The sequence below is a fragment of the Cyprinus carpio genome, chromosome B11 (genome assembly GCF_018340385.1).
Source record: "Cyprinus carpio isolate SPL01 chromosome B11, ASM1834038v1, whole genome shotgun sequence".
Lineage (NCBI taxonomy): Eukaryota > Metazoa > Chordata > Actinopteri > Cypriniformes > Cyprinidae > Cyprinus > Cyprinus carpio.
In genome coordinates this window covers 24,609,651-24,625,897 of record NC_056607.1, presented here as the reverse complement: position 1 = coordinate 24,625,897, position 16,247 = coordinate 24,609,651, and the positions used below count along the sequence as shown (strand labels likewise).

The following is a 16,247-nucleotide window of genomic DNA, read 5'->3' as shown; positions in this document are numbered from 1 at the left end:
GTGTGTGTGTGTTTGTGTTGTGACTCTTGTGGTGTGATGTGTGTGTATTATATCAGAGGAAAGAGGAACTGTGTATCTGAGGTCATTTGCTCATTTAACCACATGTAACGCCTAACTCAAACTGAATAATTCTGGACACTGAAATACTAGTTAACCACATCAACACTTTAATGTAGTAAAATCCCACTAACACACGGACTCCTGAGTGTTCATGAGCTTCAGTCTGAAGCCACTGGACAAACCAATCACTTCCTGTCAGGGACCTTCATGAGTTAATTTAATTAGATTCATTTAATGGAGAGATTCCCACTGAATCATTGATCATGTGAGGATGAGCGTTCAGATAAAGATGAACAAACACACATTAACAGCGACAGGACGGACAGATCAGTGATTCTGATCACCATCAACATGAAACACTGCAGACAAACTCTTAAATAATGACACAAGACAGGAAGTCTGAGATCTAAATTCAACAACAAACATCTTTAAGCAGCTTTTAAAGCTAAACGGGTGTATAAAAAAAAAAAAACTTTAAACTTATAAATCCCAGTTAAAATGTAGCTGAAATGATGTCAGTTTCAGTGTTAAAAAACACTTCATCAATGTTTAGAACTAGCTATAAAAAAAGTTACTAAAAAGCATTTAAATCTGTTTAAATGTGGTTGAAATTGTGTCAGTTGTTAAAAAAAAGTTTCAAATGTTAAAGTAAACCAAATATTTCTAAATCTGTTGAAATGTGGTTGAAATGATGCAGTTTCAGCACTGAAAAAACTACTGAAACAATGTAGCTAGATTATCGAATAAAATAAAAAACAATGAAAACACTGGCGTTTTAACACCCACGTTGATAAGACATTAAAAAAAACTTCTGGACATCGACATTGATTGAGTTTATAAGTTCAAATGATTCATGATGATAATGCTGAATGCATGTCTGAAGGTGTAAGTAACTCACCACCATGATGCCAAGGATGGTTGCTAGGGCGTTCTGTTGGGTTGCTAGGTGTTTTCTTCCTATCTGGTGTGAAAGGTGTCTCTGTAGATGTGACTTGTGTTCTGCATTCGCTGGGATTTCCAGCTGTTTTCAGGTGAAGCACCGGTGTGTTTCAGACATGTATTAATACAGTAACACACACATATAACCTCAGCGATGTGATGACTGCAGCATGTGCTTCTGTGTGAAGGCCGTGTGTGTTTGAATGGTGCTGTTAAAAGAGTGTCAGTCGAATCAAACATCCGTCCTCCATCATCCACACAGGCCTTAGAGTAAAGCAATAAGTCACAAGAAGCCGTGGTTTACAGTGAATTTATAACAGCTAAGGGCCGTTGTTAGATACGACGCGGAGCAGAGTGACTAAAACCCCTTTAGCTGTTATAAGTTCACTGTAAACCACGGCTTCACGAGGCTTCTTGTTTTTATAAAACGGTTATTCCATAAACACAGTATGGTTTCAAAATAAAGTGTAATGATATTAATCAAAACAGTATTCTTCCACCAAACAATGTAGTTCCTCAGAAACAGTTGTGGTTGCAACAAAGTGGTTGCCAAGCAACACACAAACATAAACAAAGGTGTATGTTACTTTGTAGAGTAATTTACAACAGCTTCAAACGTGGCTCAGCCAATCAGAATCAAGGACCGGAACTCTCTGTTTTATAAACGAGCACAATCAGTCAGATCACACAGATTATGATGCTCACGTGACGTGATGTCTGTGTGGCGATGGAAAGCCTCATAAAGTGACATTTAACGACCTACAACAGTTTCTCAAACTCTTACAAACAGAGCTTCTTTACCGGCGTGAAAAACCTTCAACATTAATGGAAACCTTTCATTGCACGGACAGTTCTTTATAGCAGAAGAGTTTCAAAATATTCTTCACACTAAGAAAAGATTTTTGTTTTAATAATTGATCACTGAAAGGTTCTTTGGGGAACCAGAAATGGATCTTTAATGCAAAAAAACAAAACAAAAAAAAACCTTTTCGAACCATTGCTTTTAAGACTAAGATGATAAAAAGCTAATTTGTTTAATAATTAAAATAATTAAATCAGTTCAAATATTACAAATAAAACACTTTTTGGTTTACCTGCAGTTTAAAGCTAACTGGTTGTAAAAAAAGTGAACAAACTGATCATCGTTTACAGCTCAACAGTTGTGAAAAAAAAAAAAAAAAACCTAACAAAATAAATCAGTAGAAATGTGCTATAAATGTCAGTTGTTGAAAAATGTTAGCATTGAAAAAACATTAGAACTAGTCAAATAAGATAAATATATTTATAAATCAGATGAAATGATGTCAGTTGTTTCAGTGTTGAAATGTAATTTAAACAAAACTGAAACAATGTTTATAGTTAAGTGTTTTTTTAAAGTTAAAATATTTATAAACCAACGTTTATAACTCCCATGCTTATAAGACATCAGAAGCACTTGATATCAATATTAATTCAATTAGTAAACTATGTAAAAAATAATTAAATAAAAACAGTGCTTCAACCGTGAAATGTCGATGAGTTCTTACATGTTCTCAGTAAATAATTGTAAACTATTACATACATATTTAAAAATTAAACACTTAATTAACTATTTAACTTGAATAATGAAATATTTAACTTGTTTACCTGCTTGTCACGTGACCAATAACCAACATCGATGAGTTGATTAATAATTATTTAAATATTTAAATAATGCAAACTTAAAAAGTCTCATATGGATGTCAAGTACACACTGTAGCTCATAGAGGTCATCACATTAACACTAACATTAACTAGTAACAATACAAACAGTCTATTCTGTGAAACCAGTGTACTGAACGAGAGCGCCACCTGCTGGAACAGAGTGAAGAAATCTCACAGACCGAAAGTGTTTTCACTTCATTTAATACACACATACAAAACCCCAACCAGTGTGTGTGTGTGTGTGTGTGTGTGCTACACAAACAAAACAGGTACAAAAGCACACAAACTCTCTTCAGCTACAGAAAAATCAACTCAAAATATGTTCTGCTCCTCACTGGAGCTTCCTTCCAATCAAACTCTTTATAAGTACTGAAGTAAACGTCTGATGAGAACCTGAGGTTCTTGAGAGGAGCGTCAGTCGTCTCGCTCTGGACTCTCACTTCTTGCAGGGCTTCGAGACGCAGATCGGCTGCAAGCAGAACACAAGAAAGGCTGGTGTTGAGTGAGTGTGTCGCTCAGACGTCATTTACACAGCTGGAATAGAGTTTCTCACGCGCTCCAGAGACCTAGCTCTGCTTCCGAGGGGAAGCTCTAGATTTGGAGCAGCTGAGATTTAAGCAAAAATGCCTCTTAAGTTTGCAGTTTGCATGCGACAGCGAGTGCGTGACACGAAGAAAACTTACAAACACACGCAGCTCAGCACAAACCCATCTAAACATCTCATGATGATTCTGATACACTGATTTACGGCTCAAGAAACATTTTTGTGTAAACCGATACATTTTATTTTTCAGGATTCACAGATGAAAATAAACTTCAAAAGAACAGCAATTTGAACTAATTTGTAACATTATAAATGTCTTTACTGTCACTTTTTAGAACACTTTTCAGGTCATTTTAAGAACGAAGGATTCTATCCTGAACACTACTACAGCAGGCTGCTCCACCGTAACACCTGAGATTTGATCGATTTCAGAAGACATTCGTTTGTATTAAATTCTTCTGATTTGTTTTTACATCATGCATTCAAATATTTATTCATGTTAATTTCATGCTGCAAATATTAAAGAGGAAAATATAATTAATTCACATGACGTTTGAACTGAGGCGAGTATAGTTATCTCACTACAAACTAAAAAGCGTAAAAACACATTTGTTTGTATTTAATGATTAAATGCACAGAAGGCTGAGACTTTGTGCTAAAATTAAAAGTAACCAGCAAAAAGCTTATTGTGGTTATTGGGTGGCTTGTGTGCTACAAATAATGAAGAGACTTGAAAACGTTGAATATTATTTCCAAGCATTTATACCGCAAATAAAACAGCTTAATTCTTTTAGATCTCAGTGCAACATTTAACACAATAGATCACTCCATGTTATTAAATCGCCTGGAGAGAGAGGTTGGTATATAAGGGGTTGTGTTAAGTTAGTTCTCCTCATATCCCAAAGATTGAACATCGTCAGTTAATACTGGCAAGCACAGCTCATCCTCAACATCGATCAGATGTGGTGTCCCACAAGGCTCGATTCTGAGTCCTCTCCTTTTTTCTTTATACATGCTTCCTTAAGGCTCTATCTTTCAGAAATATGACATATCTCATCACTCTGAAGCTGATGATAAACAAATTTATCTTCCTGTCAAGTCCAGCAATGGAAAATCTATCATAAAGCTCATCTCCTGTCTGGAGGAAGTTAAAATGTGGTCGGCACAAAACGTCCAAATGCTAAATGGAGACAAAACTGAGGCCATTAGTTTTGGATCTTCATTATGTGTCACTAATATTGGAAATCAAGTCTTTAACACTGCACAACAGAGTCAAGAACCTAGGCGTTATCTTTGATTTGGACTTATTTGATAAGCAGATCAATTCTGTCGTCAATGCAAGCGCAATGAAATAGTAGCGCAATAATTCTGACTAAAATATACATTTCACTGAAATATTTGTAGCTGGACAATAAATGTGATATGTAGAATTTGAAACCTACAAGTAAGTGTATTTTTATAATATAGTACTAACTGTAATGGGGAAATCAAAATAGCCCATAACAAATGTGCTTAGCCTATTTATTTTCATTTTTAGTTTATTAAATTTAACTTCTGCTTTAAAAGCATTATTTTTGTTTTTAACTTGCAATGTTACAATTAAATGTGATTTTAACCTTTTTTGAACATAATACATAGGCTTACATGTTAACATTCGCTGTATTCGTTTTCATAGCCTTTAATATGTTTTGTTTAATTAGACATCATTGAGTGGTATTGGAAATGTATATATTAAATATAGTTTTCAGGGTTCAGGGTTCAGGGTTCAGTTGTTTATAGTTTATCTGCATGTTTTATCTTTATTTTATGAGTCAGTTCTTTGCTTTTTACATTGCTTAATAATGTCTACAATTGTACAGCACTTTGGTACAACACTTGTTTTTAAACGTGCTTTATAAATAAACGTGAACATTTTCATCAATTTAATGCATCACAGATGAATTAAAGTATTCTTTTCTTTTTATTTTAAATGGTAGAGTTCCACGCTTTCCACAAAAATATTGTGCAGCACAACTGTGTTCAACATTGATAATAATCAGAAATGTTTCTTGAGCAGCAAATCATCATATTAGAATGATTTCTGAAGATCATGTGACACTGAAGACCACACAAACAAACACAAAAACACACACACACATCACAGAAATAAATTACAGTTTAACACATATTCACACAGAAAACAGCTAAATTATAATAACATTTCTCAGTTTGTACTGTATTTTGATCAAATAAATGCAGCCTTGGTGAGCAGAAGAAAAGTGTGTTCATGCTATTCCAGCATTTATGCATGTCACGTTTACATTAATGTCTTGTGCGTACAGCAAGACCCAGGATGATGATGATGTGCGTGTGTGTGTGTGTGTGTGTGTATTCTCACCTCCTAGCTGCAGAGCCGGATTTAGATCTCCTGGCTGAACCAGATCTAAAGAAGCAGAAGTTCCCCATCAACACAAACACACAGTTCATGCAGCGATGATAACTGTTGAAGTGCAGCATGTGTGTTACCTGCTCCTGGCAGCCGAGCCGGACCGCGAGCGAGAGCGGGATCTGGACCTGGATGATGCAAACATTTATATTTCTTTTAAGTAATATATTTTTTAATGGTTTAAGGTAAGTATAAATGCACACAGAAATTGCAGAAGCAAATCATGACATTCATCAGGATGAAGATCATCTGAAGCCGTTTTGGTGAGGTGACGCTTTCATGTGTCGCCACAATCAGAAATGTGTTTTAGAACATTCTCACACACACACACACACACACACACACACACACACACACACACACACACACACACTCAGACACACACACACACTCAGACACACACACACACACTCAGACACACACACACACACTCTCTTTGAATCACTGTTACACCACCTTGCATCATTCACTCACCTGGAGCGTTTGGGCGTCAGAGATCTGGAGCGTCTGGGAGAACCAGAGCGAGAACGACGAGGAGAGAAAGATCTGGACCTGAGACATCAATCAGACACACATCTGAGTGAAGGATCACACACACACAGACACACACACACACACACACACACACACACACACACACACAGAGAGAGAGAGAGAGAGAGAGAGATACACACACACACACACACACACACACACACACACACACACACGCACGCACACACACACACACACACACACTCAGACACAGAGACACACACCCACACACACACACGCACGCACACACAGACACACACACACTCAGACACAGAGACACACACAGACACACACACACACACACTCACACATGTGTGTCACACACCTTCTCCCTCTGCTGCGGCTGCGAGAGCGCCCGTATCTCCTCCCTCTGGACCGAGACCGAGACCGAGAGTGGGAGCGAGACCTGTCCGAGTCCAGAGGAGACGAGTGGACGGAGGGGACAGAGGAGAGAGACGTGTGTCAGTGTCACAGAGTGACTGATGCATGTGACCCTCAGGCACTGACCTAACTCAACTAAACACTCACTTTACAGTTTAACATTACAGCTACAGTACAGAACAGGGCTGGACCATATAACAGCGCTTCAACCGCAACCGTTCAATACACCACCGGGTTATTACACATAGTTAAAACCATAATAAACACTTTATTACTCTTTATTACTCTATTAAAATAAAATGTTAACTGAAATAAAATATAAAATATATATATATATATATATATATATATATATATATATATATATATATATATAAAAAAAAACACAAACACACACACAATCAAGAAAAAAAATGTTTATATATTAAATATATGTATTTATTTAGAATATAAAAATATTAATTATATAAATACAGACATGTAAATATTTACAAAATATATACTGTAAGTGTGTGTACACATATATATATATATATATATACACACACAGAACACAGATATATTATGTGAACAAAAACTTTTATTTTGTATGTGATAAATCGCAATTAATTGTTTGACAGCAATAATATATATAAACTAGGAAAAATTACAAAAAACTTTAACTTAAATTAAAATGACAAATATAAAAACAAAAGCTACTTCAAAAATAAAAAAATATAATACTATCTCAATGATACTAAACACTCAACAAAAAAAAAATTCACAACTTTGTTTAAAGTTTCAGTAATTTTTAGTTTAGCATTTTCATTTAATTTAACGAATTAAAACTGATATTAAAATTAAAAAAACTATATAGCTATACATATCAAAAAAACCTATTAATAAAACTACAACTTTAGTTTAAATAATTTAAATGAAGAACAGAAAATGTAAAGACAATAGATAATTTTCATAGTATCTCAATGACACTAAAATAACACTCAAAAAATGTTGCAAAATTTTGTTTAAAAAGTTTCAGTAAAAATATCTTTCCGTTTATTACTTTGCATTGCAATATTATTTAAAAATTGGGGAAAATATTTATACTTTTAAATTAATTTACGCAATGAAATATTTTACTTTTTGCAATAAAACGTTTGACTGGCAACAATGATCAAAAAATAGTAAACGCGATAATTTAGCTCCATCTATATCTGGAGTGTTATATCGCCCAGCCCTGGAACTCTCTACAGCATCCAACAGATATTAAAAAAGTTAACAGCATTAAAGATTACGACTGCTTTGAGTTCAGGCAATGATAAACAGAGAGACACATTAATTGGTACTTGAAATAAACCTTGCAACTTTGCAGGTCGACCCTCTTTGGAACCGAGGTCTAGCAGATTTAGACGATCTAGAAGTATCTATCATCAGCCGACCTCTGCATCTAGTCGTTCTCTTGGATTTCTAACGATGACCGCACTGGCAGCCAAATCGCTTGAGTGAGACTTGATAGAAGTGTGCAAGGCGCTTTTTCTGCCGAGGTCTCGATGCTCTCTTTATCAAAAGCCAAGGCACAAATCGCTAGCCGAATTTACTCGGATTGGATCTCTCATCTGGTTTGGGATGGGGGAGGGGCTACGAATAGTTAAGTAGCAGTGGGAGGAGCCTCAGCGAAGGGGTGTGGCTGCTCGTGCCCCGGTCTATGGGATTTGCTAGATGCCTCATGAAATCGTAAAGGATCGTGACTCTCTGAATCAAACGATGAAACCTGAAAGGTTTTGACCAGGTCAGTCATTACATCAAATCCCAAAGAACATTGGAGAAAACATCAGTGCAGAGAACAACAAAACACCCCCCGTTAACCCGCAAATCCAACAAACAGACAGGAAGTCAAGCAGACAGAGAGAGAGAGAGAGAGAACAACATCACAGGAAACAGCAGATGATCAGCAGAGGTATTGATCAGAGACAGCGTCGGTCAGCCGTACCTGCTCCAGCGCCGCCGGCCGTAGCGGTGGCAGTCGTAAGCGTAGTGGCCCTTCTCGCCGCACTCGTAGCAGCGGTCGTTAGGGTCGAAGGGACGCCGGGTCGGTGGACGGTCGTAGCGGGAACGCCGCGGCATTCCGGTGGAGAGTTCGACTCGCACGCGAGAGCCGCTGATCACCCTGAACACAGACACCAGGAGGTTCATCACATCCTACATAAACGCTTCTGTTTGCATCATATTAGGACTGGTTCGAAAAACAGCTATATCCCGATTTTAACCGATTCTCATTTTTACAAAACGATACTGATTCTGAAATCCCAAGAATCGATAAGTCGAGCCTGTTTTCAGTTCAGTTGTGCTTTGGTACTTTTAATATGAGACAAAGTGTCAGATTTCAAATTCTGTCCGTTGTATTGTAGTATTTAAATAAATAGATGCCGTTTTGGCGCTGTTTAATGTTGTAAATGATCATCTCCTCCGCTTTACTACTAGTTCTAGCACAAAATAAACATGACTAAACATCCGAAGGTAAGCTGAAAGAAATCCTGTCTCGTGTAATCTCTCAATCAGTGTTTCAACCGCGCGCAGACATCAATAACGGCTTGTAAACAATTCATGAAACATCACATTTACCTCAGAATGCACATTTGGTGAGCATAAACTGTTTGAATAAATCCGTCAAGTTTTTATGACAGCCACCATTTAAATGTTTACATTAAAAAAAAAAAAAAAACTCCAGTAATTGTAACTTAAGTATTATAAAAACTTAATTAAGTGTAATTTAACTGGTGTCTTTAAATGGTTTCGTGGTGCTCGTTGTTGTATTTTAAAATGCAATTGCAATGTTTTCAAATGACACTATAGTATTAAAAATAAAATTATCACAAATGTAACTGTGGCGCACGTGGCTGTGCTGCGCAGTCAGTGAACCGCTTTTTTCACATTAAACATTTTATGTGAGTATTAATGACCAGTACTTTATTTGATCCTGTTCTGGAGAACGTCAGAATTTGAATTTTAGCATGCAAATGAGGGGGAAAACTTCAAGATATCAGCAGCACATATCGGCCATCGGCTGACCCTGACCTCTAAACATCGGCATCGGCTATAGAAAAACCCATATCGGTCGATCTCTAATTATAACCTTCAGTATTATAGTAATGTAGTACCACTGACTCGTGTATATTTTACAGCATTAGCTGAGAGATTTTTTTCCTTGGGACAATTTGGCATGTGTGCATGATATATATCCAGAATAATCAATATTGAATCGAATCACAAGCTTGTGAATGAGAACTGAATCAAATCGTGAAATCTGTGTCAAAACCCAGCCCTACATTATATATGAGTCTTAAGGGTCCATGTTTTGTGGCTATTATTGGTATTTTGTTACACAATAAACTCCATCTGGCATTTAATTCAATGTTTAAAACATAAATTATTAAATAAACACAGTATAAAGCAGACATACTTTGTGAAAAGAATCACTTTGTGTGTCTCCCTTTATTAAGGAAAAACTGATTATTCGATTCACTTTCACTGCATCCCTAAAGGTTTTATTATAACCTTAATTTTTTTAGTATATCAGTACATGATAAACTGCTCCTTTGGAAAGCCCTGCGTCACAGAGAGACTCTGAGTGAATGATGAATGTCTCCGGAGACACTCACTTGCCATCCAGGCCCCTGACGGCGTCCTCGGCGTCTCTGGGATCTTCAAACTCCACGAAGGCGAACCCCGGTGGGTTGCGAGCGATCCACAGCGTCCTCAGCGGCCCGTAATAACTGAACGCCCGCTCCAGCTCCCCCTTCCCCGCCCCGGTGCCCAGGTTACCCACGTACACCTTCGTCTCTGAGAGAGGAGAGGGTTAACATCTCAGTCACATGACAGAAAACATCATTCTGCCGCTTCGCAGGAGGTCTCTCGAAGCGTCTCGGAGACACAGTTCTTCTGGATTGAGTCTGTCTCAGTTTGTTCTGTTTCTTCATGTGACTCCAGACAGACTGATGATGATCAGATCACATCTCTGAGTGCAGCACAAACACCTCACTGCAGTATTAACATTAATGACCAAATCAATGATTGCAGATGTGAACTGATATTTCCTTCTGACACACTACAGCATGAGATAGAAATAACTATATATATATACACAGTACAGGTCAAAAGTTTGGAAACATTACTAGTTTTAAAAATACAGAAAAAAATGTAATATTGTGATATATTATTACAATTTAAAATAATTGTTTTTAAATGTATTATACTTTAAATTATCATTTATTTCTGTGATGCAAAGCTGAATTTTTAGGATCATTATCACATGATCCTTTAGAAATCATTCTAATATGATGATTCATTATCAAAGTTGGAAACAGTTCTGCTGCTTAATATTTTTTCAGAACATGTGATACTTTTTTAGGATACTTTGATGAATAAAAAGTAAAAAAAAAAAAAAAAAAGAAGCTATGTTCTTTAAAATATAAATATTTTGTAATAACAATATACACTACTGGTCAGTAATTTGGGGTCAGTCATTTTCTTTTTCTTTCTTTTTTTAAATAAAATCAATACTTTTATTCAGCAAGGATGTGTTAAATTGATAAAAAGTGATAGTAAAGAAAATATATTATTAGATTTTTTTTTTTATTTTGAATAAATGCAGTTCTTTTTTAACCTTTTATTCATCAAATATATTAGACAGCAGAACTGTTTCCAACACTCATAATAAATCAGAATATTAGAATGATTTCTAAATGATCATGTGATAGACTGGATGTTACATGTGACACTGAAGGCTGGAGTAATGATGCTGAAAATTCAGCTTTGCATCACAGGAATAAATTATTTTTTTAAGTACAGTATATTCAAATAGAAAACTATTATTTTAAGTTGTAATAATATTTCACGATATTACTGTTTTTTCTGTATTTTTGATCAAATAAATGCAGGCTTGATGAGCAGAAGAGACTTCTTTCAAAAACATTAAAAATAGTAATGTTTCCAAACTTTTGACCTGTACTGTATATATATATATATATATATATTTCATTTTTTAGTTAAAATCGTACGTGCTTTTATCTTTCTGTAAGTTTTATTATTATTATTATTATTATTATTTTAAATATATCTACCCAGCTTAAATTTATTTTATTTACTTTTAGGTAACATTTGTTTTTAAACATTTTTTTTTTTTTTTTTATAAAATCTAAGATTTATATTTTATTTTATCATTATTTCATTTAAGTATGGATTTTTAAGTCTTCGTTAATAAAAACAACGTTGATATTCAGTCATATGTTACACATATAAACTCCACACTCACTGTTTAAACTAAACTCTACAAACTCAACTAACAAAAAAAAAACAAACAAAATATCATTTCAAAAATAAAAAATACAGAGCACACATCGAAACACAAACACCCGAATACTGACCTACAATCCAACAAAACAATAATTAATCACAGTACAGACACAAATAATGCACATCTAAACTATACACGCTATGATTATTAAATCGTGTAGCAGCAGCATTATGATCAGATTATTATTAGCCAGTGTTTACAGCTCGCGAGGCGCCATTACAGTCAGCAGCTCGTACTAACACACATTAAATCTCCTCAACCACCGGCCATATTCAACACGAGATGAAGCATTCTGCGTCCACATGTGCTCAGTTTTCGTGATTTGTTTCACTCACCGCCTCCGTGTCGCCCGTATCGCGACATAATGAACGAAATCCCGACAGAAACAAACAGCCGCCTGTCAAACGATCACGCCGTGACGCGCCTGCGCATGCGCACACTTAAAACTACATTTCCCATGATGCTAGTGTTACTAACGCTGACTGCGCGCTTTCTAAATCATTTTATTTACGTTATTGTGGTTATTTTGTGTTGTATAAATCCCGTATACTCTCTATATGTTCAATAAAAATATCTCTCTCTCTATATATATAAAAAAGAGAATCTCTGTGACCCAGCCAACCAATCACACGGGCGTTTGCGGTAGTGCCGTCACGCGTGTCCAGCGTTCGCTGCGTCGATTTCCTGACGAGAGGTTGACGGTGGAGATGAAGTCAGTCGCTGATTGATTGATTGATTGATTGATTGATTGATTGATTGACTGGCCGCGATGCTGCAGTGGCGCGACAGGAGTCCTCAGCACTGGCACGAGCTCGTCAATCATGAGGTTTGTGTCACGAATCGAGATCAGCAGCGCTTCGAGGGACGCGTGTTCACGGTGGACCCCGTTTCTGCCAGGTGCGTTCAACATCTTAAAACATAACCTCATAAACTCATAATATCCATTACACACAACAACAGCGATGCAACTATTGGATCAGAACACGAGCGTCTGTTTAGTTTGGGCTAAGTTTATATTCTCTGGGTTAACTTTTCATCATGAAGTTAATAGTTTATAAATGCTAATATATTATCTATGTTTGCAACTTAATTTAAAACATAGTCATTAATAGAAGTATTTAAGTATTTATTAGATTTTTTTTTTTATAGCTATTTTTAAGGCTAAGGGGCTTCTGGAACACTGACTCAAATGAATCGGTGAATCATTTGCATTTTGAATCATTATGAATCGTGATGCATTTGGCTTAACTGCTTAACTTTTCATCATGAAGTTAATGGTTTCTAAATTATATATATATATATATATATATATATATATATATATATATATATATGCAACTTCATTTAAAACAGTCACTAATATAAATATTAAAGTATTTATTAATATTTGATTTTTTTTTTTGAATATGTAAATGCATTTTTGACTAAAATGAATAATTTGGGTTTGGAGTCATTAAGTGAATCATTTGGGTTTTGAATCATTAAGTGAATCATTTGGGTTTTGAATCATTAAGTGAATCATTTGTGTTTGGAGTCATTATGAATGATGAGTCTTCTTCTGAGTGATGTTAGCAGGAGCTGTCCACAGCGGTGGTGCTGAACCGGTTTATCAATGGCTCGAGAATCGATCATTAAGAGGCTGCTTCACTGCGTTCTGTGACAAAGTGGTGTTCTTAATAAAACAAGTGTTGATTTTAAACAAAGACACAGATCTCTTTCCTGTTGAAATGCTTAATAATTTAACAGCTTTTAACAGACGAGAGAGAAAAAAAAAAACAATAAATACAAATAACACCTTGGGCCTACACAAGTCCAACAGAAAAACACTGCAGTAAGAGTGCTTTCCAACAAGAAGCACTTCAGAAATAAACCAAACTGCAAACTAAATCCAACCCTGTGGATATTTTATATAATTTTAAAATAACCGCATGCCCAAACGTAGCCCTTCTCTCTAACTGCAGCATGCCTTCACTGGCCTGTGAATGGGTCATTTATATTAATATGAGCGTATGACTAACAGAAGGTATACTTAACCAAGAACGTTTCAGGAAACACGTATTAATGATGAGGTACAACTTAAGAACAAGTTTCGGGAAACACAGCCTAAATCATTAAGAGCTGAATCACTGGCGTTTTGAATCAATATGAATCATTTGCCTTTTGAATCTTGAATAATTATGAATCATGATGCGAATCATTTGCGGTTCAAATCATTAAGAGCTGAATCACTGGCGTTTTGAATCAATATGAATCATTTGAATCCTCTCTCGTTCTGTTCTTGTGTCGGCTGCAGTGTGGTGCTGGTGAGTGTCCAGGAGAGCGAGCGTCCGTCGGTGAGGGTGATTCTGGGTCACGCGGTGACCGATGTCCAGATCCTCAGGAGAGGAACGGAGGAAACGGAGCGTCAGCTGAAGAGCATCCGGTGACTGAAGACGGGGAAGAGTCTCAGCGCGGAGGAACTGAAGTCTCGGAGGGAGAGTGTGCGTCTGTGGCTGGAGCAGAACCGGGTCCCGGTGACTGAAGACGGGGAGGTTCTGCGTGTGGCGAACGCTCTGACCATCAGCGCCCCCTACAGGCCTGGAGACTGCAGCAGCGCCAACGAGATCATCCTGTCTCGCGTCCAGAGTCTCGTGGAGAGCAGGCCCTGCTGAGGCTTCTTTCACCCTGATGAGAAGATCCGACGACATTTAAGAAGTTAAAGCAGTTTTCAGAATGCGCTTGTTTCCCTGGTTTAGGATCAAACATCGCGTCTGTGTTACAAAGTCAATGATATTTATAAGCTCTTGTCTGAATATTCTTACCCCTTGAGTCATGTAACTTTGTAAGTCATTGCATGTTATAATAAATGTTTCCTGATCATAAACCAAGACTATGCTCAGAATGAAAGAGAAATGAAACTTTGAATCATTTGATTTGCAAAACGAATCACTTTCTCAAAGCGCTCGATGTCTGCTGGTCAGAACGCTGTAAATGCAATGAAAACTCGGACACGTGCATAAAAACACTTTTACAAACCCACTGCAGATCTTACTGAAATATAATCTATTAAACGCAATTAACAAATCATGAATACAATTAAATGTGCAGTGCGAGGTGAGGTGAGGACATAACAGCAGACAACAGACATTTAATTGTTTGATCAGAATTATTGCTAGAGATAATCCAGAAGTGTGATGTTGGATCATGTCAGAGCATCTCTACTAAACTCTATACACTTCATAAGTGATGTCTGACTTTGATAACTATAGTTCTCTCCTTAAATATGAAGAGCTCAAACAAGATTCATGACGTACTCTAAATTTCACTGGAAGTTTATGGACGTAATTATAATAGAAGTCAGACACTGAAGAGAGTCACTGTTTTTATCTCTTCTGAGAAAGATTCATTTGTTTGTCAGTGAAGCACACAGAGACACTCAGATCAGATCTCTTTTTGTAAGTGACTCTTCTTTCTGTGTTAAAGTTGTTTTCTTTGGAACGTTTGATGACTTGAAAGAGAATATAGGAAGATAGAACTTAATTTGTGTCTCCTGCTAGCTAAATTTCACAAAATCTGCTCTAAATCTTTCTTTTCTTTATTCAGAGTTGATCTAGACGAGTACATGGAAACTATCCAGAGTTGTGTGAAAACTGCATCTCTATATTCATCCTCTTAAAGTGAACAAAACATGGTTACTGTAGTTAAACCAGGGTAACCACAAATAAACCATTCGTTTGCTACACTAACCATAGTTTAACCATGATATTGTAGTAAAACTGTGGTTATAAGAAAAAAAAAAAAAAAACTTAAGGGATTGTAGTGTATTCTTTCAAATTTTATATTACTGATTCGTGTTTTGGACTTTTCGGAGTGCGTAAAAATAAAGATAAAAAAAATCATTCGATTCATATCAGGATTTCAGGGCACGGATCGTGAATCATTCAATTAGCAAAATGATTCACAAACCTGCTCCGAAGTCCCGATCTGAATCAAATGATTCGCGAACCATCATTTCAGATCCGATTGGAGCGCTTCGAAACAGTGAATCATTTTGTGACACAATAGTTTAACTGTTTCGGCGTTTCGAAAAGCTCAATTTCACCCATCACTTCGTGCTTTTAAAATCATTACAAGTGATGTCGAAATTCAAAAACGAATGGCTCTTTTGATCTGTTTTGTTTAGTGAATCGCTTGAACCGAATGATCGAAGTCCCGAGTTTGAATCAATCGGAGCGGTTCCAGCGTAAATGACTCACTCAATTGAATCGGTTCGTCTGTTCCTCCGGTTTTCTCGTCTTCAGTCATGTTTACACGACACTGTCAGCACTACTACTGACTCAGCTCGATAGTTTTATGACATTAACTGAAAC

The 16,247-nt window shown here is 36.4% G+C and overlaps 2 protein-coding genes across 5 annotated transcripts; one reads left to right on the top strand and one right to left on the bottom strand.

The window, feature by feature from the left end:
- Positions 1-2,867: 2,867 nt before the first annotated feature.
- LOC109062845 (serine/arginine-rich splicing factor 7) lies at positions 2,868-12,385 on the bottom strand. Of its 4 annotated transcripts, XM_042734701.1 has the most exons (8): positions 12,234-12,385; positions 10,205-10,385; positions 8,536-8,712; positions 6,511-6,591; positions 6,126-6,203; positions 5,732-5,779; positions 5,604-5,648; positions 2,868-3,151 (listed from the first exon to the last, which is right to left on the bottom strand). In XM_042734701.1, the coding sequence occupies exons 1-8, from the start codon at positions 12,259-12,261 to the stop codon at positions 3,097-3,099; spliced, it is 693 nt and encodes a 230-aa protein (XP_042590635.1). In that variant the 5' UTR covers positions 12,262-12,385; the 3' UTR covers positions 2,868-3,096. The 4 variants fall into 4 exon arrangements, 3 of the variants coding, with proteins under 3 accessions (XP_042590635.1, XP_042590636.1, XP_042590637.1); XR_006155942.1 differs by lacking the exons at positions 2,868-3,151; positions 5,604-5,648; positions 5,732-5,779 and adding an exon at positions 7,903-8,316 and having other exon boundaries at positions 6,147-6,203; XM_042734702.1 differs by lacking the exons at positions 2,868-3,151; positions 5,604-5,648; positions 5,732-5,779 and having other exon boundaries at positions 6,122-6,203.
- A 214-nt stretch (positions 12,386-12,599) lies between these two features.
- On the top strand, positions 12,600-14,761 carry gemin6 (gem (nuclear organelle) associated protein 6). Its single transcript, XM_042734704.1, is given in 2 exon segments — positions 12,600-12,795; positions 14,192-14,761. Coding segments are annotated over 2 exon segments (486 nt in total). The 5' UTR covers positions 12,600-12,667; the 3' UTR covers positions 14,550-14,761.
- Positions 14,762-16,247: the final 1,486 nt, after the last annotated feature.